General features: G+C 37.8%; 1 protein-coding gene across 2 annotated transcripts in view; it reads left to right on the top strand.

Moving 5' to 3' along the window:
- The window catches only part of DOK7 (docking protein 7), a 68107-nt gene extending 41579 nt beyond the window's left edge, over window positions 1–26528 (top strand). For both annotated transcript variants that reach the window (XM_080591333.1, XM_080591332.1), the window contains exons 8-12: window positions 9613–9655; window positions 16823–16888; window positions 18016–18087; window positions 22362–22514; window positions 23942–26528. In XM_080591333.1, coding sequence (XP_080447459.1) covers window positions 9613–9655; window positions 16823–16888; window positions 18016–18087; window positions 22362–22514; window positions 23942–24078 — 471 coding nt within the window. In that variant the 3' untranslated portion in view covers window positions 24079–26528. The remainder of the gene's footprint in view (window positions 1–9612; window positions 9656–16822; window positions 16889–18015; window positions 18088–22361; window positions 22515–23941) is intronic.
- The last annotated feature ends 1442 nt before the right edge of the window (window positions 26529–27970 follow it).

Genomic DNA, 27970 nt, shown 5'->3' with positions numbered 1-27970 from the left:
AACCTCCTATAGCCATGTTGATTTCTGTTGTTCATAAACATCCATCCATTCATAAAGTCCTTACCACTTCTAAAAGAGAAACACATTCTGTCTTTCTGCATGGCTGAAGTTACTGTACACACTGTAATTCAGCTGTGTTACAAATAACAGCACTCATGTTCACCCGTGACAGTGTGAATGGTTAAAGCAATGCTGTGGGTACACTGCTGAGCCTTCAACAGTCAGAACAAATACATATTTGAACTCTTTTGCTCAAACATCACAGCTGGAGTTTCTGTATGTAGCTTAGGAGAGTGGCTTAACTAACAAGACGCTGGCTGAGCAAGGCTCTGAAAGGGGAAAAGGGAATGTAATGTTATTATGAAAACATCCCTAAAAAGTTGACAAAACTATCACAAGTTAGAAAAACTGCTAGTGTCTTATGCTTAAATTAAAAATTGTTCTTTTTTATAAAATTCCAGAACAGGTCTTCTGCTACTCTGAATCACCACAGCTCAGCTGAGAAGTCAGGCAGAAGGCAACATACCTGATTTTTACTGCCTGGAAGAATTTGCTGTATTTATTTTGGCCTTAGGAATATATTATATGCTGAATTTAAGACTATATCAGGAGTATCCGCCCTGAATCTTAGATCTGAATGTCTCTTGAGAGGAATCTCATAGCTGGAGAAAAAAAGTTACCATTTCAGAGCTTGAATGTACTTGATGGTTTATTTTATTGGCAATTGTGTAAGGAGTCTTTCTTGTCCTGAATGGCAGAATGATTTTATGCAATGGTGAAAGATGAGGCAGTAAAGACTGATATTAATGCATTTTATTCTATATTTAGCATCAGCTCATAGGTGTATTTGTTCAGGGTTCTGTGCTCTGAAATGAGGTGATAAGTACTATGCCCCATTGTTGTGTTTGATGAATATACCTTATGACATTTGCATATGGTGTTTTTATTTCTTATGAAGAATTGTTTTTAGTTCCTGCTTTCTAACTCCTGCATCAATTCTTGGCATGTTTCTCACATACAGAGAACAAAAATTATTTTAGAGGCAATTTGCTGTCTCTTGCTTAGCCATTTCTTCTGGCTGGTTGAATTCTTCAGCCTGGCCATAGCTCCTGCTATGAAAGCCGTCCTCTGAGGTGAAAGGTGTCCTGATCATAATCCAATGTCTTTGTGGTGTGAGGTCTGTCATGAAGCTTAGATGAGATCCTATGTTCTGGAATACTCATAATCATTACTGTCTGCCTTCTGAATGGAGTGGCTTATATAGATCCACCTTGAGGATTTGCTACTGCAGTATCTCTCTCTGCAGCTTGTCACTGTACCGTACCCATCCTTGTAACAGCTCCCTGAGAGAAAGAAGTGCTTCTACCTGCATAGAAATCAGTGCTTCTGATTTTTCCCTGTGGTTAAGGACAGATGGATCAAATTCCCAGGGGAATTCAATCATCTGGAACCAACATAGCTTTATTATTATTATTATTATTATTATTATTATTATTATTATTATTATTATTATTAAGCGCTGTAAGAAAAATAAACCTTAAAAATAAACCTTATGAAATTAGTTCAAAAATGTAAGACTAAAAATACCCTGAATCTCTGTTTGAGGGAGGTGGTGGAATGTCTTTGGTTACATCTCAAAAGCTGTTGTGCTTTGGGACATTTCTCTGTAACCACAAGCACAGAAAACTGATACCGGTGCTAGGGCCATTTCTGATGGTTTAACGTTGTGTGCCTTCATACTCTGCTCAGGGTGAGCTTTATTGTTTTGTGTCAGCTATTCGTGCCCTTGACTTTTTTTGGTCTAGCCTAGAAATATGCAAGCTTGACTTGTGGTAGTGCCTGGAAACAGACACAAACTTCACTGATGTGTTTACACCAGCTATTTTATATGTACTAGTTGGGATTGCATAGCTGTCTCCTTTAGCATTCTGCCTAAACACTTTTGCATGTAATGTGTGATGTTAAAAGGAAGTTATTTAGGTTGAAAAGCTAAACCCTTTACTGTTAAGGAATTGACAGATTTACAGTTGCTCCTGCTGTCTTGATTTTACCAACACGTGTCTCTCTTAGGCAGTGAATGGGGCAGATGTCCCATGGAAAAGATGATATGTGACCATGTAATTAATTGCATTACAGTCCAGTTTGGCACAGGACTAGTGTGACTCTTTGGTATATACTAATCCTAGGTCCATTTTTGAATACCAAAACAAGAACAAACCATGTTACTTGTTGCTGTGTCAGCTTCCTCGTGCCAGTACCATATTGGTAGCAGGGCATGAAATTCGACCCTTCAGCATCGCAACCCAGACTCCTATCATCTGAATTTTGGGGCTATGGCCACCAGCTGGGAAAGGCTTTCATCTCCAGGTGGAAGCTGGGCAGCTGGGTCCAGGTACTGGCTTTTGTGGCAGCCATGGCAGAGGGCTCAGCCCAGGCTTTCTTACTGTCTTAAGCAAACAGAGGATAATAAAGGGAAGGATTGTTTTTGTTGTCCTGCTGGACTGTTGCATGCTGGTGACAGTACCTTCATGGGCCTCATGGCAGCCTGCAGCTCCCTCACGAGGGGAGCGGAGGGGCAGGCGCTGAGCTCTGCTCTCTGGGGACAGCGACAGGACCCGAGGGAACGGCATGGAGCTGGGACAGGGGAGGGTCAGGCTGGGTGTGAGGGAAAGGTTCTGCACCCAGAGGGTGGTCAGGCACAGGGACAGGCTCCCCAGGGCAGTGGTCACGGCCCCAAGGTGCTGGAGTTCAAGAAGGATTTGGACAACGCTCGCAGACATGCGGTCTGAGTTTTGGGTGGTCCTGTGTGGAGCCTGGAGTTGGACTTGATGATCCTTGTGGGTCCCTTCCAACTTGGGATATTCTAAGATCTTGTAGTGTGTCATTTTCAGAGCTGCAGTATGATGTCAGTGGTCGTATTCTGGCAAACGGCTCACGGCCCACAGCGAGAAGCAGAGGGCCCCTCTCAACAAAGGCCTGTGACTGGCACAGTAGTTTGAAGTCACCACTGAAGTGTTCCTCTGTAAAAATATAAGAACAGCGCACAGATCTGGACTAGCACTAAACAGTACTTTTAATTCTTTCTCATCTCTTTTAGTTTAAACAACACCTCTAACCTGTGGGTTAGTTGGGCTGTGACTATTCTGCAGGTTTTAGGAGGCACATTTTAAGGCGACACAGGGCACTGCTTGCCGGTGCCACTAAAATCATCAGCTTCATGCTTCAGAAAATAGCTGATGTTTAGGTTTGGCTGAGCAAACTGAGATGTTTCTGAACTGACTTCAGCAATCCTTCCGTAAGCCAGCAGTTGGCTTGCGACAGATGAAGCTGAGTAATCAGAAGTTTGCAGCTGAAATTGGAGCCCTGCACCTGAAGCATGCCATGGTCCGGAGTTTCTGTTTCATTTGGAGTTGTTACGAAAGACTGTAGAGTTTAATAATTTTGTATTGTCTGTTCAGAACCTGATCAACTGCTGGGCATTGTGAAACAGCCCAGCAAAGCAGATGACCTTTAAAGGTTGCTCCACGTGTCCATATTTATTGACCTTTCCTGGGAACTCTTTTTTTTTTTTTCCTGTGGCAGCCTAGGCATTTCAGCTTTAAACATTTCTTTTGGTTTGCTCCAAGAATAAGTCATAGCCTTTAATCCTCATGACAAAAGTACATTAGCTGTGAGTTTCATTAGGAACTGATTTATTTTTGCTGAAGTATTTGAGCTTTGCAGAACTTTGGGCACGTTCGAGGCATTTTCTGTTCCATTTTCTAAAAGCAGTTTAGAATTTTGTATTTTTGTGATGCTAATTTCAAAATCCTCACTCAGGATTTCCCACTGAATCCTTTGCTTCCTTTTTGAAGTTGCCCACAGCTCAAGATGCTATAGTCATAAACATAACTGCAATCTGCTGCCTCCTTCTACATACAAATTATGTGAAGCAATCACAGGGATACCGATGAAGGGCCATCAGCTGTATACAGCAGGCATGAGAATGTTCATTGTTAGAGAAGTCTGCTTCGTTTTTCTCTTTTCAGTGACCATCCCATGGATTCTGAGTCATGATTTTGATGGTCTTCTATTGAATAACTGGATGTTTTGCATGGCATTGATAAAGCACAGTGGCTTCAAAAATAGGGGGAGGGAGAAGAGAAAAAAATCTAGATCATAATCTTCCTGAAAAGTAAGCAGCTGGACAGTGTTGCAATCCATCTTCTCCAATTATGAGTGTATTTTTGATATGTGCAGGATAAAAATCTGAGTGCAGATAATTGCTCCTATCACCGCTTCCTCTTTCCAAAAAAGAAGATGGAGTCTTCTCATTTATGTTGAGCCTTTCTTCCAGCCTGAGGATCCAGGCTGTGGCAAAGCTTCATAGATATGCATAAACAAATGCAAATGACACTTAAACCGTTGTACATCTAGCTCTTACTAGGTTCAGAATAACGGAGCTATAAAAAACTTAGATGAGCTGAAAGCAAAGCTTTAGTTCCAAAGATACACAAAGGGAATGACATAAGCTGTGGCTGATGAGGTGTGTCTGAAATGTTGACAGTAATCAGGCAAATGGCATTTCATTTCTCTTGCCAGTGATGATGGAGACCAGCTCAGCATTGCAAACTACAGAAGCTGATCTACTCTTTCTTGGAAGCATGGCTTCCTCCTTTTTTATCGGCCATGTTTAAAAATATGAAACAAAAATCTTTTGGCTTTTTGAGAATATATGTTTTATACCCTCAGAGCCAGTAGTAGTAGGAATTAGCCTTAAGAGTGATTTGTGTATGTAGAGAAATGTAGACGTGTTGCTCTTTAAATGGGACAGTATTTGTGTCTATTTTTTTTGTTTAAATGAGGACTGATTTAGAAAAACATGTATTTCATGGAATTTAAAGTGAATCAAACTTTGAATAAAATCAAATGAAAAAAAAAACAAAGAAAAAAAAGGAGAGAGATATATCAAATATGCATAAGAAAAAATAATCCATTTTTGATTGTAAAAATAATTGTGATGGTTATTTGCACGCACACACACACACACACACAAATAAATGCCAAAGCTTAGATTCTGTTCAGCTCTTTAGGGCAACAGAGCTAATCTATGAGTAATGATCCAGCGTATCAAACTAGTGGTTCTCTTAACATCTATCATTGAACCCTACCCAAGTTATTTGGAAGCAGAACATCAAAAATGAATGTCATCTGACAGCAGCCAGATCACTACCAGAGTTAAAATAGCCCTGGACATGTAGTTCATGATGTGTGGTATACAAGTGGTACATATCCGTTTACTGTGGGTGTTGTAGTGGTGAGGTTGTTTGAACTAACAACCATGCATCACATATTTCAGCACTCAGCTCGTGGGTCACAGATAAAAGAATCCACATTAGAATGATGTTTAACCTAAATTATTTTATAAGTAGCAGTAGATTTCCAGGATTTAGATACTCTCATCATTAGTTATTGTCTGAATATCATATCAGGCATAACAAAAGCATGTTATCTGAGTGAGGTCACTTACTCATTTTCTTCTTTGGCTTAATGGTAGTTTGAGTTCTGTATTATACTCTGCATTTGAAAACCATGCACTTACACCTGTACATTATGCTATAATAATTTATTTTTTTTTGTTTCCTACAGACCAAAGCATGTTTTGTCTTTGTTATGTAGAATGAAAAAAACTTTTAAGTCTCTAATCTCATTCTTTCTACTGGGTTGCCTCAGCAGCAGCCACTGTAAGTTAGTGGAGTTTCTCTCTTATTAAGGATTGGGACAGGAGGCCTCACAGTTGCAGAAATAATAGAATAAATGCAGTGAAATGAAAATGAAAACAAGAACTTTATAGTCTGGAAAAATCACTTGATAACAAAAGATTGGTTTTATTTTTTGTTATTATCTTTGACTTTTTTTTTTTTTTAATCTAATCACATCTGATTCTTCTGTTTATTTGTTGTCTTCCATCTATTCACTATAAGTCCAACAATATTTTATCAGTGTCCCATATCTGATGAAATTTCACACATCTAACTTCTGCCAGCCCTTTTGCATCTTTTTGTCAGGTGTGATCTAATCTTGTAACAATGAGTTTGAAGGTATATTTGTTTGATATTATTTGTCTAGTCTTCATCAGTTTTCTCATCTTACCCACCTAACCCATACATTCTTATGAAAAACTATTTAGAATTTATTTTGTAAGAGTGACTAGGAATCCCAGTCATGAAATAAGACTCCATTGTTGAACAAACTGTACATATGTTAACAAAGTGACATCTCTTTAATTTTTGGCTATTTCCACATGATATATGATGTGCAGAATAAATAGAAAATGATGGTTTGAATGCTGCACTCACATTCAGAGGTCTGAACTTCATGTTGATTTTTTTATTTTGTTTGGCATTGTGCTGCTTAATGTGAGTTAAAAATCAAAGTTTCTGCAGCTGAAACATTCAGCATTGCTAACTTTTCAATCCTTCTGTTTCTTGCAGAAGTACTATACTTACTCAATGTTGAGAGGAGGGAAAAAGAGCAAAACTTAATTTGCAAGTAAATCAAGTAGTTACAATTTGGACTTACAGGGGGAAAAGAGATAGTTAGCGAGTAGGAGGCAGTGCTATTTTGCAAATAATAACTTTGCTATAAATTGAGGAGAAAACCAATTCTAGTAAAAATATTTGTTTCTTTACATCACTGTTGCTTTTAAGATCTGTAATGCTGAAAGAGTTCTCTCTGGAAGGCTCAAAGAATAAACAAAGACTCCAAGTACCTTCTTTCTTTAAAGAGCTCTCCATCTCCTTGCAGGTTTTCTGCTTTCTATCCTTTATTTCTATCCATGTTTTTACCATAGTTTATGATATTCTGATGTGCAATGCATTTATGGGAAAAGAGTTAAAAATATTTTCAGACTTGCTATCTAGTTTCATGCATCAAGCACAAGCCCTGAATGACAGCAAGGCTGTGCAGATAATGAGTCTAGAGGAAAAAGGGAGGAAGATAAAGACTTTTTCCCCCTCCCCAAACAATTTGTGATTGACTTTGTGAAATGATAAACATATGGTTCTCCCCTACCCCCAAGTTACAAAAATACTCCTTTGTTTGTCAAAGCAAAAAGTTGCAAGAAAGTTGTGAGATCCTTTCTCATTAGCAAGATTTGAATTTTATGCATTTCAGCACTGCAGCCTGCCACTTTCTATTTCATTAACTAAACTAGCAGGTATTTCCTTCAAGACAACGTAATCTGTTTTACATCCACAGACACAAAAAAGTCAGTTTTTTTTGTATTCTATATTAATATACCCATAATAAATTATTGGAGACAGGAGAAATGTATTTTTGAAGTCTGATATAAAAAAAGAGACAAAAAATGTAGAAATTCTATTGTAACAGAAAAATATTATGTTACCTACATATACACGATATTACATTGGATTACAAAGTCTTCTGTATGTTACCTGAGCAGATAAGTATGCATACTCCCCTGCTGAAATCAGCATCTTCTGTGATGGCACACAGTAACTATAGGAACAAAAAACATCCCATATGGTTAAATTATTATTATTTTTTAATTATTTTTTCTATATTTTTTTTCCAAAATACTGCAGGATGATTTTTTTGTTGTTGTTTCAGAAGTGAAATCTGGGCTATGTTTCTGATCCCTCCGCCCCCTTTCCACTCTAAACAGTTGCTCGCATTCAGTGTCTCTTATGTTAAAACATACTGCTAGCATAAAAGCTGCATAAACACTGAGGCTGGAGATTCCACGTCTGCAATAGGATCCGGCTGGTCTGTTGTCTGATGTGTGCTATGCTACTATTCCAGGCTGTTTTGTGTTGCGGATATCAAAATGGCATTCAGAAAAATCCTTACACCCCCAATGGTCCAATGAAGCTCTTTTAATGTGTGTTTTATTGTGTGAAGCAGAATCACAGTAATCTTTTCTAATCTTTTTCCACTTCAGTGCAAGTTCCATCAAAGCCAAAGAGTCTTTCCACTTGCATTAAGTGAAGTTGGATAGAGTTGCTAACTCTGACAGTTTTTCTTGTATGTCACATTTATAGTTTCTGAAAAATGGAAGGCAGCTCAGAAAAAGAGTTTTTGAAGTAGTAAACAAAAGGAAGCCTTAAAGTGATTAATATACCATCAAGAAAATAATCTCTGATTCTTGAATCAGAAGCTACATCACCACTTGAAAGCATCCTGACACATAATTTCACAGAAAATATTGCTTCTGGGAATTTCTGTGCTTAGATTTTTATTTTTATTTTTTTTCAGGTGGGATGAATCCTGTGAAATTCTTTTCCTTCCATCTCGCTGTTCAGTGGTGTCACCTTGTTCTGAATTAAGCAATGCATTATGTAATAAGCTTTACATCTTAATATGTTTGCTCTAAGAAGACCTTGTGCAGGAATTAGTATGGCTTGAACTTTTTAGTACATAAATAAACTATTTTGTTTTCAATTGGGAAATTTTGGGAAAGTTAACACAGTGCTTGTACAGAGGTGAAGAAAAGTAGTACATATAAAGTCCTGATAGCTTCTCAAAAGCTACCAGTTCATTGGAAAGCACAGAAAACATATCAGAGGTCACAGGAAAGTCTGTGTGTTTAGATTAAGAGAACCGATGCCAGGTGTTAACATAAAACAAAATTTTACTGCTTTGGAATTAAGCAGTGTTATTGCTCAGCTCTAGGAAGCATATAGTGTTTCTCCACTTTGAAGTCCAAAAGATGCATTTATTAATCAAAAAGAATAGATCGTGATGATGAATTATTGCTCTTGCCAATATCCCAGAAGTAAGAGAGATCTTGGCAGAGTGGTGATCCGCAGCATAGAGCGGGCTGGCTTCACAGCCTACCTTGATGTTTTAGTGCAGGAGCAGCCTTGATGCTGTCTGGAGATCAAAGTGCCAGAGCATCCTCCAGATCATCTTTAAATGACGTAGAGTAGCTGAGAAAAATCTGGCCTGCATATTTTGGTGCTTACTGTTGTGTGTGGATGGGCACTGGTACTCAGGCTGCCTGCTTTGATGTGCCTCAGCTGCCATTGTACCACCATGATACCAGTAATGTAAAGTAGCTGAGATGGCCCAAAGCTTTTCTAGAAAGACCTTGATGTCTCTGGTGGGATTTGTAGGCAGTCTGAAATTGATCTGAGCTGCAAAATAAAATGTGCTGGTTTTATACAGCTGGGACAAGCACACCCAACTTTGGTCTGCTCACACCACCTACCACTTTAAGCAAATATAGACATGGCCTTAATTAATCTGTTAATTCATTAATCTGTTACTCCAACTCAGTGCTAGCTGTGTCTGAATACCAAACTTTTTTGCTTTTTGTAGTTCGGTTCAGGACTGATTCAATTGTGCTAAGCCTCACTGAGTTTGCTGCAGCAGTTGCAAAGCAACCAAAGCAAAGTTAGTTTGCTTTTTACTCAGGTACATGAGGGTTTCACGAATTATTCCTGTTCTAAACACCTTCAGGTGTGAACACTTTTGCGTGTGTTCTGGATTCGAACAGCATGTGTTAAACCTTTGCAACGGTGAAGTGTTTTCTCTGCCATTCTTCCTATACTTCGTAAAATTTCTGTTGCATGTAAAGATTTTCATTCTAAAATTTTCTGTTTTCTTTAGGGATCAGCAATATTACAGTCTGGAGTCTTACCAGCTATACCAGGTAGGAACCACTTAGTTATTTGTTTTGTTAAAAAATGATGCCCAAATGGTCCCAAACGGTGATCAGCAAAACAGCAGGCTTATGGAAGTAGAACTAAAGACTGTACTGAGAAGCATCCTGCTTGCGGTGGGTTTTGCTGCTGCTATTCCTGAGACTGACATTTATGAAGTACATTGTAATCTGTAGTATCTTCTGTTGTAAAGATTAATGTATTTGATTGTTCCCATCATTTTATAATGTAAAGAGGTTCAGACTTGTCAGTTTCTATAGAAAGTTATTTATTGCTTTTCCTGCTTACATTCTCAAAGTCAAGATGAAGTTCTTTTAGGCTATACTAACATCAAAGGCAAGCTTGATTTATATGTTTTGTGTATATAACTAGTTTTCTAAATAACACAAAACCACAGGAATTGATGCTTACCAGAGGCAATACGGAGTGGCTTCTCTTATGCCCATGAAACTGCTGACTGACAGACAGTCAGTAAATTATATCATCATTTTGCTTCACACATAACATTTTGTAAGGCTTTAAGTATGCTTGGTTTTGTATACTGTTTCCACTTCATTCTTTGAGAGATCTGTGCAGGGAAGTTGTTTGGTTTCTTAAAGATCTTTGTATTCATTAACTATTTACTTGATAATTCAATAGATACACTAAATTTATCATGTACCCTACTTCCAAAAAACACTCCTTCGTGCCTGGGTTTCTTTATTAATTTAAAAACCTTGGCAAATACATAAAAAAAAAAAAGTAGCTGACTGATGCTTGTGTGAACAAATCCAGTAAGATTCTTAGGATCAGGAGGTGTCTTTGGAGAAGGTCGTAAGTAATTCTATTCCTTTGTTTGTCTTAGCAGGAGAAAATCCAGAAGCATGTAGCAGATCTTATTCCTAGTTATTCCACTCGAGTCAGTGGAATTACTCTTGATTTATAGAGGTCTAAGTAGAAGCACAAATTGGATCATTACATCTAATTTTATTTTTCCATTTAATACTCAGGTTTCTAGTCCCCTAATCAACCCAAGGAAAGCAGAGCAATTCTTATGATGTGTGTGTAAACGTAGGGGAACTTGTGTCTATAGCTAGGTGTGGTGGGTACAATATTATTTCTACATTGAGGTCAGTGGCAAATTAAGTGTGCATGCAAACAAGATCTGCTGAGAACTTAATTTCAGGGTATTCATGCAGGTGAAGGAGTTAGATGTTTTGAAAAAACTTATCAAAAGCAAACTGGAAATGCAGATAGAAGGCAGCTTTTAAGATCAACAAAAAGGGAAGATGCAACACTGGAAAAAAATGGGTCATTTTTCATATCTGGTACACTAGGAAAAGAAACGAATATTTGTTGGAATGTATATAAAATGCTTTAGGTGGATACAGCAGCTGAAGTTTTTAGCCGTCTTTGTGGGGTCTTCAGCTCTCAAATAGTCTCATGTGATTCTGTTACTCTGTATACCTGTAGAACTTTATTCTTCAATACTTTACAGTTTTTCAGAATAGAAGGAAAAAACATGGTTTCTCTCATCGTCTCATTTTATTATCCTCAAATGTTCTATTTGGAAGTATTGTTTTTATATATGTGAACATTTCAAGTGTAGTTAAACTTGGTGTTGCAAAGCTTTCAAAATAATACTGTAGCCTTTCAGTGTTTTGCGTAATTCTGGGCATGTACTTAATGGCCCTTGGTGCTGAGCTGTAATGCAAACAGTTATATTGGACTAAAGGAGCAGCATTAGAACTTTTCTGTCCCTCTCATGTTTTTTAATCCATTTTTTGTGGATAACATAAAAGCATACTAATTTGAGAAAACTACTTTCAAAATTGGCTTGCACACTACATGGCAAGTTACCTTTACTAACGTGTGTGCAATGTTATAGTGACCCAACACAGTTTTATTGTTTTCTAGTACCAGTATTCACAAGCATATTTTATTTCTATCACATAAAGGGTTGTGTATTTTTTTTTCATACTTTTTTTTATTTTTTCATACAAATGCCAACACATCTCTTTTAGTGCTACAGGTGTCCACATGAACTGTTCAGCAATTTTTGCTCTTGAGTGCCTCAGTTTTGTATCACCAAATGGAGTTACAGAATCAGGATAAATTGTTTAAACGTTTTTCAGTATATTGTCTGTGAATGTGGGGAATGATATTCTTCTACTCTCAGTTACGTATGCTGGGCAATAGACTAAGCTACTTCAGAGAAATGTGTCTAGTTCTAATGGCAAGCTGGAGAGTGTTCATAAATAAGGCAACAATTCTGAATTTTATTACTAGGTAAAAAAATCAGGTGAATCATTAAAGCCTGATTTAAATAATTCTGTTGCCTTTGTTATAAATAACTTCATAAAGATTGATTAGAAAGAGAGACTGAAATAGATTTCCTGCATTTGTAGGAGTAAAGTGTTCCCATTGTTATCATAACTTTATAATAGAAATCCAGATAAGAGATGCTTTGGAGTTGTATGATGTGGATATGCCTGCTCTTAAGTATAATAGGCTATATTTATGGTCATTATGAACATTAAAATACCTTGACAGGAGATGAGAATTTGATTCAGATTTCCTGATTTCTGAGAACGCTGGATTGTGGAGACACCTAGATTAAGTACAGTTTGGTCTAAGCTCTTAAGAGGTTATACAGGTCTCATGACTGCTTAAGATATTTTGTAGCCTGATCTAGTGGATGCAATGTCAGAGATGTATATGTAGGTCATTTTCTCAGGTTCTCCATATGTATTTTGAATTAAGGGATCATGAATGAAGTGCACATTCAGTGTTGAGAGCTGGAATCAAAGGACAGCACTTTTCTTCACAGGACGGTGAGCTAAAGAGCTCGTTTTTTTCTTGGTTTGTCCTTCTGGTGCTATAAATCACTGTGATGTGTTTTATAGGGAGTAGGAAAAACAGGGCTCAAGTGCTTGTCTAGTTCAAATCTCTGTCCCAAGGCTAGGAGACGCTTCTGAGCATGTGTCTGCTAGGTGTTTGTTTAGCATGTTCTGCAATGAGAACTCTTAATCCATCTAAATTGTCTGAAGTCCTTTACTGTTCTTACATTTAGAATGTATTTCTGAATAGTTGAGGTGTTTCTTGCTGTAACTGAGGTCTGTCAGTTAATCCTTGTGCTCTTTTCTAGTTCATAGTAACAACTTAGATGGGAACATTAATCCCTTCTGTTATCTTCATGCTCTCATTTAAAATATTTGAATTTTACTCAGCTGAGTAGAAGTCAGCCACAGATCTTCTGTTTTATCAATTATGTTTAAACCACTAGGTTATTCTGTGGAAGAGAAAAAAAGGGCCACTATTTCTGTCCTTCAATGCCAACCTTTCCAAGTCAACTGAGCAGTCTGATTCCCAAGCCTCCTATTTAGAGAAGCAAAATTGAGAACGGGAATGGGGTTGCAGATGTGCTTAGGGATCCTCTGCGATTCCTGGAGAAGGCATTTCATGCAGGCTCTATGCATTATTTTTCAGAAACTTTAACCCCTTCCCATTAACATCAGGGAGTCTGAATGTTCAGGGATTCCCAGGAGCTAGACCCAACCTCAGGCATTTCAACACCCAGATTAAACATCTGAAGTGAAAGCTCTGGTCTCCCTGTTCTGTGCTGCAGGCTCTGGTATTACAAAAATCAATAGCTGAGTGGGACAATAAGTCAAAAAATGTCCTCTCTTGGAAGCTGTGTACTTGAATATTGTACAGTTTTGTGACTCTTAAATTTCTTTTATTTTTTATTTTTATTTTTTGGCTGCGCAGTTCCATTTTTTCCACATATTGTAAACAAGCAAATTCATCAGCATTGCGACAGACGCTCTTGCTATCTGTCAGCCTCTTTGCTGTAATACCTACACAATGCTTGACTGAAGATGTTCTGAGAGGCAGAATTAAGGAATAAACATAAAACAATGCTGTGGATTGGAATTCAGCTGAAAAGTCAGGGTGCTGATTATGAACACAGCATCTCTATTACATTATTCTTAGGTAGATAGGGAGTCAAGGTAGGGAGATAAGAAAAAAGAATAGAATTAAGTATATAATGGGTGATGGATGCTGAAAATGAACTTGTCTGTCTGACAGCTTAGCTTTTATGATGGAAAAACAGGCTTTCTCCCAGGCATTTTTAATACTTTTATTGCAAACATACTCAGCTTGATGCTTCTATTCCAAGCTTAGGAGTTTCAAGGAATTAATTGAGAGTGGTGAGAAAGAAGAATTTGGCTCATACTGAGTTGGTTGTTGTTGCTTAGTTTGGAAATAATTCATAATTCACAAAAATTGTATAGGATAAATGTTATCTGTTCTTCAGCTGTAGGAAAATAATATCCGCAATGATACATTTATTGAGCCAGTAAAGGGCTGTGTGCTGAACAGTGTCCACCATACATTGCACGGCTAAGCATTACAAGAGCCATAAGAGCCATTTTCATGGCTGTTTCTCGTGATATGTGTGCTGTATGTTGTGCTTATTTTTTGAAGAGTGGACATAAAGAAATGAATATGCAGTTTGAAAAACTTTTCAAATAGTGGTTGTCTTCACTGAGCTACACTGGATTTTTAAGTCTAATCATAGATAGGAATGCAAAATATCCTGGAAGGAGGCAACTTATTTTCACTTTTTTACATTTTGAATACCATTGTCTCTTTATACATTGAAGGAAGTAGAATACAAATAACTTTCTTGATGAACTATTCAGTTGTAACAAAGACGTGAGCGAGTCAGCCACAGAATTGGATGGCATAGGAAACTGCAGAAATCTATTCTTAACAGTCCCTTGTAAGATGAAAACAGCAATGGAAGGGATTTTCTGTCTCCTACTGGATGCTTCATATGTTCAGAAGGGTATCTTGCTAGCGTTTCCTTTCCTGCAAGTGTTATCCTAGGATTCACAAATGAGAAACAAGCCAGTATATGTGGTAGCTGTAAAGAAGAAGGAAGAAAATAGGTCAAACTCTGTTGACGTCTGTTTAGACAGTGCAGTTCAAAGCTTCACAAGAATTCCATGAGAGATTTGACTGTGTAAATATTTGTTAGTTGCCAGATTTGAAAATGAGGAAAATGCAACAGGTCAAATCCTGAAACATTAACATGACTGTTTTAAAGCAGCTTCAAATCGGAAAATTTCAACTTGACCATAAATGGACTGGAACATTTTATGGTTGTAAATTTCCTTTCCTGTTGTGTGTGCTCTTTACAAATCCTAAAAATGTTGCTTAAAAATCCATATTTCCTGTAGAATGATTTCCATTGAATTGCATAAAGTTTTTGAGGGAAAAAAATACCAGTTTTGTGATGAAGCTGCAATTAGCATAAAGCTGTAGTCTTCTTCTCAAAGTGAGATGAGACTTTCAGCTGCATGAAGTATATTCAGATATACTTAATAATGCAGGGACAGAATGTTCTGAGGTGAGAAAAAGGAAAATCAGTCACAGTGAAAATACAAGTAAATCAGCTAGTCCAGGATGTCATACTTTTCTGTCCTATTTTTGCATTTATTTGTATCAGCAGCCTTGTTAAAAACAAAAGTTCAAACAATATTTTTAGTGCTTAAGCTCTCTTCAGGATACGTAAAGATTCTACAATCTGATCTCATTTGTTAAAATACAAAATCATTTTTTCAGGATGGCATGCTTGAAAATTCTTGTAACCTTGGATTACCCTAGACATGCCTTTGAGTACAAAGCAAAAAATGCAAAACCAAAGGTTTTAGTTCAGTCTTGTGCTTTTGAAATATGTTCACTATTTTTTAACCTATCATCCTCATTAAGTGAAATTATGTGTACTTTATTTAGATTTATTTTATAATAGTGTGGGAATAATTTCATAAGCATGAAAATGATTAGAATTAGAAAATAAATGAATGTATACTTTATATAATAAATGAATGTATACTATATAAAAAAATAAATGAATATATACTTTATGCAGGGAAAAAATAAGGAATTACCATTTTCTTTTGGTTCCTAGGTCATGCAGATTTCTTAAGCACTTGAGATTGTATTTATCTTACATAATTTCTTCATGTTGCATATGAATTATGTTAATTTTTGGATGCTATTTTAAAAACAATTTGCAGAGAAGTGTCTAACCTGCTCAGAGACTATTCATCAGTTTTGAAGACAGTGTTAATTTTGTACCTGATCCCAAACACCCAGCAGCAAATGGCACAGCTGCCCTGTCACCAGTGGCAGGGTTACTCATAAGCACAGCCTCCTACCTCATTTCTGTTAAGTACTACTTACTTGCACAAGAAGTTCCCTTGAAATTATTCATGTCAGGAAGTAAATGCCACTCACCTTGATTAAGGTGCCCATTGTAAGAACAGCAGAGAGAAGAAATTCATGGCTGGATAACAATAATGCTAACTGAACAGGTAGGTATAATCCTGATTATTTTGCTGGTTGCCTGAAGAAGGGTTATGGGGATGCAGAGAAACATATACCACTTTGTATGTTTCCAAGCTGCTAGCTCATCTTCCCTCAAGCTTTCTTATCTAGAACTGTGTTTGGGACATTCATGCTGATCTGAATAGGGCAGAAGAAAGAAGACTGAGCCATCTGACATGCCCTTGGTAAAGCTTTCCTGGCTGCAGCACTCTAAAGCTAGATCCTTCACCTAGCCTTCAGCTTGCCCCAGTTCATGTATTCTTATATCACTGGACAGTAGACTACTGAAGTGGGATACAGTTCTTCCCATTAATTTTATTAGGTTTTGGATCCAGTCTGGTGAGATCTTAATGACAGCTTTATGTTTAATTGTTACCAAAGCTATGTTATGGATTGCAAAGGCAACTCCTCAGTTTTTTACTGCCATTTTACTTCTCGGTTGAAGATGACCATCTCCATGAGTAAGGTACTGCTCTCTGTGAATAGGGAGGCCAGATACCTCAAAATTTTATAGAAGGCATCCTCTCTTTCTAAAAACTAACCAACCAACCAACTAAAAAAAGAATAGCAAATTTAGATTATAATGCCACAATCATCTCAGGATAAAGAATTTTGCAAAAAAGGAAAAAAAAATGTTGCTTGAAGGATGAACAGAGACTTGTAATTTTTACTGGAATTTTTCTTGATGTTTCAGAAACACTAAGAATGATGATGCACAGCAGATATCTAATAATAGCAACAGGTATTTAGGTTTAATGTGAATATCTCTCTGAAAACAGGTGCTTCTTCTGTCATGGCAGCTTCTGGGTCTCTGAAACTACATAAAGGGCACAGTCTCCAAGCTGGTAGGTACAACTGGTTATGAGGTATGTGTGTGCATGTAAGTTTAAATTAATTTCAACTTAAAATATTTTAAACTTCAGAAAATGTAAAAAGTAATGTATGATTCCCTATTGTAACACTTACATATCTTTGGGTTTTTTGCTTTGCAGGTTTTTGTTAGAAAGGCATTGACAGATGGGATAAGTTTAGAAGAGGCAGTGACAGATGAGATAAGTGTCAGAGCATAGGCAGTAATTTTATTCACAGCAGTAAAATGTTGCCAGCACTTTAGCAAAGGGCACCCACCAAAAAAAAAAAAATCAACAAAAAAACAAAATAAACCCCCAAACCCAAAAAACATAACCCCAAAACAATACAACAACAAAAAACCCACCTCAGGCCATGAGATATTCTGTACCCTAGCAAAGAGATGCTGGGAAAAAAAACAAACACATTTAAAGATACTTCATGATAATGGAGGAAAAACCAACATTAGCAGGTAAAATTGTGAGCATTTGTCATTCAGATTTAATACCATTATGTTCATACTATGGGCATAGCTTTTCAGCTTGCCTTACTTGAACTGGGGTGGAGTCTGAGATCACGATGGAACATGGGCGTCTTTTTTCAGCTTAGAGCTCTGGAAGCACCAGTGATGTTGTGCAACCTGGCTTCTTGCAAAGATGACGATGTGCGCTTGGAATGAGAAGTTATCTTTGGAAGGGCTAGTTTAGGCACTTTCTACAGAGCTTTGTCAGAAATCAAGAAGTTATCCATCATACTGGAGGTGGAATTTTAACAAGAGTCTTCCAGATGCTCCCAAGATCACCCACACGCTTCTCCCTGATTCATGCATTCAAGACAGCTTTGCTCCCACGTTGATGTATAGCAAAACATGCTGTTGACTTTAGTGACCTTCAGTGTGAATACTTTTAAAAACGCCCTATTGTTTATTTCTCTGTTGTTGCACTCCGTAGAAAATTCTGACATCACCATCACAGAAAAGTCAATGCTAGCCACTGTTCATCCTTTCTCAGATTTTTTCAGTATGACTATTTAGATTAGAAGACTACAAGTCCAAACCGAAAATTGTGTTTTCATTAAGCAAATTCCCACATTTGAAGCCATTGATGGTGTTCCTGTATTCTAGGTCCTAAAGGTGGTTATGAGATGCTGACACTTCCTTCAGAACCTGGCACTCCTACTAGCCCTGAGGAACCTGGTGAGTAAAGATCTTTGCAACCAGTTGCATCAGAGGACTACACTAACATCTCCTGTTTCTTTTTTATTTTTTGCTTTTATGTTGTGATCTCTTCTAAATGTTGATTTTTTTTGAGGTGATGGCCTCTGAACATGTCAGTTTTACATGTATGTTCATACACTCACACACATGTGCACACAGTTATCTCAGGGTGTTGGTGTTCTTTCTGTGAACAACACTTTTTGAAAGAAAGGCTGAAACACCAGTTTCAAATATCGTTCTCTTCTCTCCCCAATCATACCTATGTTTGCCTTTCCTTTCTTTTCACTCTTATCAATGCTACTCCAATTCCTGTTTTTATTCTTCTCCTGTTACTGATTTAAATCTTTCTTTTATTTCTACCTTTTCTCCCTTTCTCAGGAAAATCATCAGGTATGACATTCAGCTTCCTGAAGCCTTTCACCTATTTACCCCTATAGAGGAGTTTGCTAGTTTTCATGCTAGCTAGCTTTGAGGATACTTGACTTAAACTCCTGCTACATCACTTTAACAGTGTATAGAAAGACTTCAAAAATTATCTTTTCCTTAACGGCTATTGCGCTTTATTAGTCCTTATGATTGTCATTTGCTTATGACTTTAACTATTTGGGGTGCAGGTTTTCAGTGCTATGGATCTGCCAAATTCCTCTGAAATACTTTAGACAGAATCATTTAGCTATTTCTGATAATGATGTTTGGTGCAGACTTAAAGATTTCTCCTTTGTTGTTGTTCTTGTTTTTTAGTTTGCTTTTGTTTTCCTATTGTTTTTAACACTTGCTCACTTGCTTTGCAACAACAACTTTGTCTGATAGTCAGAAATTGGTTGGTTACTTCTTGGATGTTCCTATGGGTGTGTTTTGTTTTTTTTTTAAATGAAAATCTGTCAGAAAATTGGTCAGTTTTCAAGTCTTTAAAATTTTTGGAATGTACAGTAGACTCCTTTGATTTAAATAGCTTACGTCTAGAGAGATTACATTATCCTGGATCCTACTGTAACCTCTGACAACTCTTACTGTTACCCAACATTGTACGAGCTCTCTCTGCTGTTCATAATGCAGTCCAAGAAGAAGAAAAAGTTCCCTTTTATTAACAGCTGCTGCTGGTTGGATATAAGAAGTCATCCTCTTCTGTGCTCTAAAAGGACTTGACCACCTACTGCGTTTCCATTTATATCCCAACAAAGTTTGGATTGGATGAAAAGAAAAATAGTGATTTGGACAAATAAAGTTTTGATGTGAGTATTATGTGCGGACAAGGAATGGAACTTCAGGGAGAGGAAGAACCTGAAAGTGATACCGTTTTTCCTCTGCACTCCTCTGTCCCAGCTTAACAGCAGATTTTAAAGTGACCTCTCTCTAGTTCTTAGCACTCAGAAGCTGTCACTCCTGCAATCTAGGGAACACGCAGGAGTGATTTATGATGCCTTATTTGGTATTGGATTTTACATTTCCATTTGAGATGGACTTTACAGTTGTCATAATTTGATCAAGTTTCTTCCCTTCATAACAGCTGATGAACCATACAAAAGCATCTTATTACCTCTTCTTCAATTTAGTACTCCTTTCTTAAGTGATGACAGAGAGCTTGTGGCACTAAGTCTTCTGCTTGCTTATGACAACTATTTTTCCACCAGCTTACTCAGATATATGTAAATATATAGTTGTGGAATTATTTTGCTCTGGTTCTGAAGAAAGCTAGCTTTAATCATTGACCAAAATGTTTAAAAAAGCAAAACCAACCCACCTTCATCTTTCCCTTTCCCCATACTGTTGTCGTAGGTAAACATGGAAGAAAGAAAATCAGAAATGTATTGCTTTAAGATGCAATAGCAATCAATGATCAGTAGTGATCATTGTATTTTAAAAATATATATTTAACAAACTTTTTAAAAAAATAAAATGTAATGGATGATGGCATTTAGGTAGTAACAACAGTCAAATCCCATCTTCTCTGGAAACTCACTTGACAGAGGCATTTTAATGTTAAGTACTTACTGACCTCTGCAGGCTGTGAAGCATTCCTCCTGGAACTACCGAAGTAAGAGGCAGTGGCAGTAACTCACTTAGTAATTAGTTAAATTATGACTTCTTGGGACACTGAGGACTACATGTTTGCATCTTTATCGTGTGATTGTACTGTGTAAATATCATTGATATTTTCAGGGCTTTTGCTCAGCTACTTGCAAATTCTATGCCCCAGACTTCCTTCATTGACTACCTAACCTGATGCTGCTGGTCACAAACAAAACCCAGCAAGTAGAGAGTTCCTCTTGGTACAGGCAAGCTGCTCAGAGCCTTCATGCAAGATCTGGAGAACCTGAAGCAGGATTCTAGGCTGACAGAAACCTGAAGTTCAACAAAGGGAAGTGCAGTGACCTGCACCTGGAGACGAACAACCCCAGGCACCAATACTTGCTGAAGAAAAGGACCTGGGGGTCCTGGTGGACACCACATCGAACACGAGCCAGCAAAGTGCCCTTGCCACGAAGGTGGCCAATTGTGTCCTGGTCTGCATTAGGCAAAGCATGACCAGCTGGTTGAGGGAGGTGGTCCTTCCTCTACTCAGCATTGAGGGGGGATCTTATCAATATATAAATACCTGAGGGGACGGTGCAAAGAGGATAGAACTATGTTATTTTCAGTGGTGCCCTGTGATGGGACAAGAGTCAATGGGCACAAAATGAAACAAAGGAGGTTCCCTCTGAACATCAGGAAATGTGTTTTTTACTGTGAGGATGCACTGGCACAAGTTACCCAGAAAGGTTGTGGAGCCTTCTCCTTGGAGATATTCAAAAGCTGTCTGGACATGGTCCAGGGCAAGCAGGTTTTGGTGGCCCTGCTTGAGCAGGGAGATCGGGCAAGATAACCTCCAGAGGTCCCTTCTAGCCTCAATTGTTCTGTGATTCTCAAAACAGGCTTTCCATTTTGGCCTATAAGGTGACTTGAGTTGGGTACAACTCTCACAAAACAAATGATGGGAGTGAGTGTGCATATGTGAGTCCTGGTGATAAGCATTTTTATGTAGCATGTAAACTTGCAGTTTGTCATCTCTGTGCTGACCTGAACTATAAATTCTAGGTTACCCATGCCTCGTGAGAATGTAGCAGCTATGGTACTGTAAGCTTCAGCATTGCCCTAGAAAGTGTTTAATGGTAAGAACTCCAACAGGCCTGGGCAGACAGGTGATTACTAGCTTTCTGAACAATACAGTAAGGGTGGGACTCAAAGCCTTGCCCAGGCACAGACAGAATACAGCTTTGTATTTGGGTCTCCTATAGCCCAAGTAATTCTGGAAAGCCTTTCTCTTGGTATTTCATTGAGATTGAAAAGCTTGATGTAGGTGCCTGATTTCAGGAAGGGTTTGAAGGCTGAAATGCTTGGCTGGCCAGTGAATGGAACATTAACCTTTTATCTTTTCTCATAGTTTCACTTCTGACAAGATTAGAATAATTGGAAGTAGGGCTAGTAGGGGTCTTGAGAAGTCATCCAATAGATAATATAGTCTGCTTTAAGTCACGATCATTCTATAGAGAACTATTTCTTGGTAGGCATTAGTCTATGTCTTTTTCAGAAATTTCCAGATGCAGAAATTCTTCAGCCTCTGTGGGATTACCTCTAGAGTTCTTGTGATCTTAAGTATTAAAGACATTTTTCCAACTGTCTGATTTACTTTTTTTTTTTTTTTTTCCTTACAGTTGAAATCTTTTATTACTTGGTCTGTGCCCACTTGGCATCATTCTTGTCAGGAAAGCCGTCTGCACAAGGTTGCCTTCCCCTTGTTTTAAGTAGTTCTTAAACAGTCCCTGTTTTTGTGACATACTTTCCGAACTTCTACTGATTTTGGTTGCTCTCTTGCAGATGCTATAATAGCCCATATCTTCCTAGAACAGATTGCTTCATGTAAGGCTTTATTAATCTGAGTTGGAGCTGACAGCCTTGTGGAGTAATGTTGTATACCTTGCATCTGTTAGAAAATTTCTGCATAGTGTTTGTTTTCTGTCACAACCCAATGAGATCACTGGCAGTGGTCTGTGGTCTTCTTCATAGATCCTGACTTGATCAGTCTCTGGCAATATTTTCTGTAGAAGCTTTCGTCTTCTCATGTCCCATTTAGGATTGACAAATATACTATTTGGTGAGCTGAGTTGTTACTGCTAAATGTTTTCTTTCAGAACATTTGACAGAACAGTGTGTTTTATGAAATCGATCATTGGTCATCGCAAACAATGTCTATAATAACATGTTATTTATTTTAGAAGGGGCAGTAGGTTATTCAGCTGATGTCCCTGCGTCAGATCGACCCCACAGCGAGACAGCCACCTATGTTAATATTCCTGTCAGTCCGACTTCCAAAAAACAACTTCATTACATGGAACTGGAACTTCAAGAACCTACTACAAGCATAAGAGGTAAGGAAGTCTACAGTACTATTTAAACAGCAAAGGATGCAGTAATGCAGAATGTACATGGTATGGGGAATCTTAATTTCTCATCTACCCATAGCCTCTGGCTAACTGAGGAGCTGTACGCAGGTACATTTGTGAAGCACTTCTTGTAGTTGCTGACTCTTTTGGGAAAGATTTTGAACTAACAAGGTTCTATAAGATGTTGCATCCCTCTGACAGGTGCATTGTATATGCAATCCTAAAGTGAACATTTCTATGTCTGTAGAGTTTGACAGACAGTAATTTGCTTCGTGTTCTCAAGAATTTCATTGCATGTATTAGGACTGCTCTTGTTTAATTTTCCTTGCTTGGCTTCAGAGACAGGGTTGTGGGTGTAGGTGTACAAGGCTTGCTTCTAAAGGTACTGAAGAAGACACTGCCTCTAGAGCCATGCAGCAAATGCTTAAGAACAGAAACATGGTGTTCTGTCTGCTTTCCATGTGAATGTGCTGCAGAGAGGAAGCTAGCAGAAGCATTTGATTCCCCTTCACCCCCTGATTCTTTGGTCTGGATATGGGTATTTTACTTCTAACGCTTCATTTGGAGAATTAGCACATAGATGTGCATTATAGCTACCACGTACGGTCATTTAGAGGTGTAAGGAAGAATTCCTTACAGACAGCTCCTAATCAGGATTTGGAATTAAATTCCTTAGTATTGATAAATTTTCCATGTTTAATTTTCAGCTACTGACATTTTAATTTTAATACCTTTAATATCAGCATGTTTACAACTTTGAAATGCTAGCACTTTTTTTTTTTTTTTTAATATAGGTCTCTGTATAACACCCTGTTGAGATATGAGAGTGGTATTTTAATTTTATTTTAAAGACAGTAAACCAAGGCATTAAGAATGAAGAGATTTATTTCCATAAACTGACATGAACTTTCTTAAATGTCAAATGCTAACCCATGGTCAACTTGTGTAACTTTGAAGGTGCCTCAAATGATAATAACTATTTTTATCTTTCCTATCAAAGTTTTCCCAGCTTCTGGAGTTGTATGTCTGCACCCTTACAGAGCTGTTCTTCTCTTGAACAGACTGAGCAGCTTTTATCTACCTCATTGCCAATTATTGGACTAAATTGCCATTTTGTTCAATTTTGTCGTCTACTGGGAGGAGCAAGGGTGGAGATTAAAACTTGGAGCAGAAATACAAGCATTTCAGATTCTTATCTGATGAAAAGCAAATACCTGAAATATGTAGATAACAAAGCTTCTGAGATTTTTTTAGTTGTGGTTATCATCTTACTCCCTTTATAGGCTGCTGTAATGCCAGACCAAGATCCACATAGAAAATCTAAGGAAGAAGTCTCTCAATAGCTTAACCCTGGGTCACTTACCCTGGACTGTGTGGTATAGTCTATTATACCATTTTGTTTGGTGTTTCAGGGAGTGGATCGTCCCGATATGCGCAGATTGACATCACGGCCACTGAGACAGCCCACAAAGTGGGAACACAGCATGCGCAGTGCAGGGAGGAACGCTTGCAGGAGCTGGAGCAAAAGAAGAAAGGGGCTCAGCAGTGACCTGTCTGGCAAAGAACTTGTTGCTCACCATAAGTTGGTACTAATTTAACTTCCAAAAGATTCACATTTATTGTTAAAAATACAAAAGCTGCCACTGCATATTGCATTTATACCAGATTCATTCCAACATATTGATTCCTAATTGGATAGCTGGTAGCTTGAGGGGTGTGTGCGTGTTCTTTCTTCCTTTCGTTCTTTTCTCCCTTCAGTCTTTTTAAAATTTGGTTGTAAATTCCAGATTTTTTTCCATATACAATAGATGTAAGTTACCTTTTTGTGTAAGTCTAAAGTCATGTAAGAACCTGGAACAAATTCCAGTGTTTATGAAATGGTGGCATTTTCTTTAAAGACAAAGAACTTGAATGTGTGCAGATAAGGGAATGTGAGTGTGTGTGTGGTATGTGTACACATATGTTTGCATGCGTGCATATGTATATATGTAAGCACACATTACAGATAAAATATATGTATATATCTGAGTGTATAAATTATGTAAAACCTTTATTAATATATTAATGAAATCGTACAAAAGCAAGAAAACTCAGTGCCTGATTTTTTGCAGGCACAGTTTTTTTCAATTTATACGCTCATTTATGGACATGCTTAAAAATATCTATAGGTAATTAGGTTTTATACCTCACCAAGAGTTCTGTCGCTTTGGCTAGAATTGCTCAGCTTTAAAAGCTGTGGTGTCAGGGGTGCATACAGACAAGGGTGCATACACACAGACAAGAAAACATACATACAAATATAACATAATTTAATTATACCTATAAACCTTAGTAATTTGAAGGGATGTTTAGGGTCCTTCTGTTCTTAAAAGCTCTGTTTTAGACAACAGGGGCGTTGATTTCTTTGCTGCTGAGTACCTATATTTCTTATCAAGCTTTACTGAATCTGAACATACATGTGACTTATAAAATGAGGTTTCAGGCTTCTCATACAGAAAAGCTGAAAAACAAGTTATTCAAAAGAAACAGTCACTTTGAATGTGAGTTCTTTATTTATATCTCCAAAACTATGCCTAGTGTACCAGCATCAAAATTGAATCGTCCACCTTGACGCTAAAACTTTTGTCAAATAGTTCTCTACTGTCCCTAAATAGCAAAAAAACAGTTCTGGGTAAGAGCATGATGTCTTCAGAGATGCTACAGAATTGACAGAAAAAAAAGTTCTCTTGTAATATAGGTTTATCCACAAGTCTTTGCCAACTTGCTTTTGTACAGTGAGATTGTATGATACAAAACTTGACTTAATTTCTTGTGTTGCTTTGTCTATGTAATTCTTGTTTTCTGTGTATTTGTCCCAAAACAAAATGTTATTTACATAAAACGTGAATATAAATATGGCAGTTACCCTACACTAAAAATTAGTGTACTTACAAAGAAAACAAAGTTTTGGCCTGTAATAATGTATCGTCTTTGGCTTCCAGAGGTTATCAAGAATGATATCTTGGGTATTATTTTTTTGACTGTGCCTTCATAAGGTACAATATCACAGCCCAATTCTGTTTTTTAGATATTCATAATTCAGAATGGCTTTAAATTTATTTGAATGTAGTCTCAATAGTAATGTAAAATATCAGAAATCTCTCAAATAAAAAAATACGCATTTGAGAGTTGACTAATGCCATTGTCGTCTTTTCTGTGCTGAGATGTACTTTCCTTTTTATCAGCCTAGCTTATTTCTGAAAGAAAAAGGGAATATTTTTTATGAGACTCCCAGTTTAAGAGGTATTATTATTATTATTATTATTATTATTATTATTATTATTATTTGACAAATGGGCAGTGGTGATCGACTTTATAAGCACACATTTGGTACAACTGGAGTAGCCTGGACTTGAAGCTCCTTGGGAGCAGGTTACCAGGGCCCAGTGCTCACCAGGCTGCTGTTCCATTAAGAGCTCCCCTCTGGAGGACTTGCAGGGACAAAACTCTTGTGATGTGCCTTGTGATGTGCCTATTTATACTTAATATTTAAAATGTGTGTTGCTTGCCTGATGCACTGAAATGCAGTGTTTTCCACTTTCAGTCTGTTTAGTCAGTGTTTCAGAGCTGTCTTCTGATATTGGAGTAAAAAGCTGGGGTTTCAGAAGGCCGGTGTTTAGATGTAAGTAGTGGATTTCCTTGTGCTGTACCATAGCCTCTGTGCCGGTGCAAAACTGTTTTCATGATGTAGTGAGTTGCTTTCTACCTCCTATAGTTGCAGGATGTGTGACAACAGGATGAAGCAAATGCCCTTGTCTAGTGTCTCCAAGTCATACATTGGCCTTGATCTGACATCTGCACGGAGCAGAGCTTTTCACCTGCACGGACTCAGCATTTAGCAACCCATCTGCAGGACTGTACTTGTAATGGTTACAGTATTGTGATATATAATGAAGCTGCAATATTTCTATTGTAAAAACATATCTACCAGGAAAATATATCAGCCAGGTTCTCTGCAAAGGCTGCCTTTCTGTAGAGTGCTTAAAACTGCTTGCACTGGGACTTTGCAGCACAGGTGGAGATTTGACGAGATGCTAAAGGTCATCGGATTGCTCCTGGCCTTACAGGAGGAGTCACAATGTTAAAATGTGTTTTTTTCAGGTTAAAGGGGGTGTGAATCAACACATTCACGTGGTTCTCTGTGTGTATGTATTTGTGTATGCCATAGTAATTTCAGCTAGGATTATCTAGATGGTTGGATATATTTACAGTCTTTGTTAATGTTAACATAATTATCCTATAAGGCTTTCCACAAATGGAGTAATTTGCTTTCCAGATTTCTACTTCTCTTTTTGTACTTACCTTGAATAAGTCAAATAGAAAAGATGACTTTCACTTGTTTTTTTAAATTTGGTTCCTATTCTCATGCACTAAATTACATTGCAAAATGTTCAGGAGGCTGAAGCAGCAAGTAAAACCTTACTGTTGTGCCTGTTAAAAAATGGTTGCTTTTTATTTTTATAGTACCTTGTAGGCCTCTCTATCATGTTACAGGCTTGACATTTTAGTTGAGGAAATTACAATTTTCTCACTGGAATAACAAGAACTCACAGAAATGCAAAACCTTTATTTTCCTAAATAAATAAAATAATGTGCCTTCAGTTTCCAGGGGTGAACCGGGAAAAATGAAAGCCAAATTGCAATCCTACGAGTAGACTTGTGCTCACAATGTAGCTTCCATTGGTTAACACCAGTAATGCTGATAATGCCCAAATAGTTGGGGGTTTATTCACACATCTGGTGTAAGTGGTCTAAAATATAGTTTAATACGGTTTGTGATTGTTGTAGGATGATTCTAGTATCAGAACTCTTTGCACAAAAAAAAAAAAAAAGAACAAAAAAACCTCCAATACTTTTGGTCATAAATGTGACTCGTAACTTCTGCTGGCACAAATGAAGGCTTTGCTCATTTTTAATTTAGCATTCTCCTCTTAGTGAGCTCTCCCCTTCTCTCCCCCTGCCCTTGCCAGGAGTATGGGAATCAACTACCAGAAGGACAAAACCATGTGATGCTGCTGGTGCTTCTGTAGGATGTTCTTGAAGTATATTAACGTGCCAGAAGTGCCAGCTTTGGGACAGTGCTCTGAGGGATGAGAAAGCAGGCAGTCAGCAAGCGAAGTGTCTGGGCATAACAGTTAGGTCTGGACCAGCCTATGCCATCTCCGAGCTCTCTCTGCCATGCATCTGTTTCGCACATCTGTGTGTAGTGTGCGCGTGTGCCTCTTTCGCTCTGGTCGTCTTTCTCTGTAGGTTACTGCCAAATGTAACTACTGCTCCAGTGTGTCTTTATGGTGCTGTTCGTAAGCCGTTATGGAACAGTTTTATATTTGGATGATGGAATTTCTCCAAGTTAAAAACGTGCTGCTGGGGTTTGGAGGCATTTTCTTGCTGAACGACGCAAG

This window comes from Anser brachyrhynchus, assembly GCF_964034855.1.
Source record: "Anser brachyrhynchus genome assembly, chromosome: 4".
NCBI lineage: Eukaryota > Metazoa > Chordata > Aves > Anseriformes > Anatidae > Anser > Anser brachyrhynchus.
Note: the sequence above shows the minus strand (reverse complement) of the source record. Positions and strands in the feature narration are given on the sequence as shown.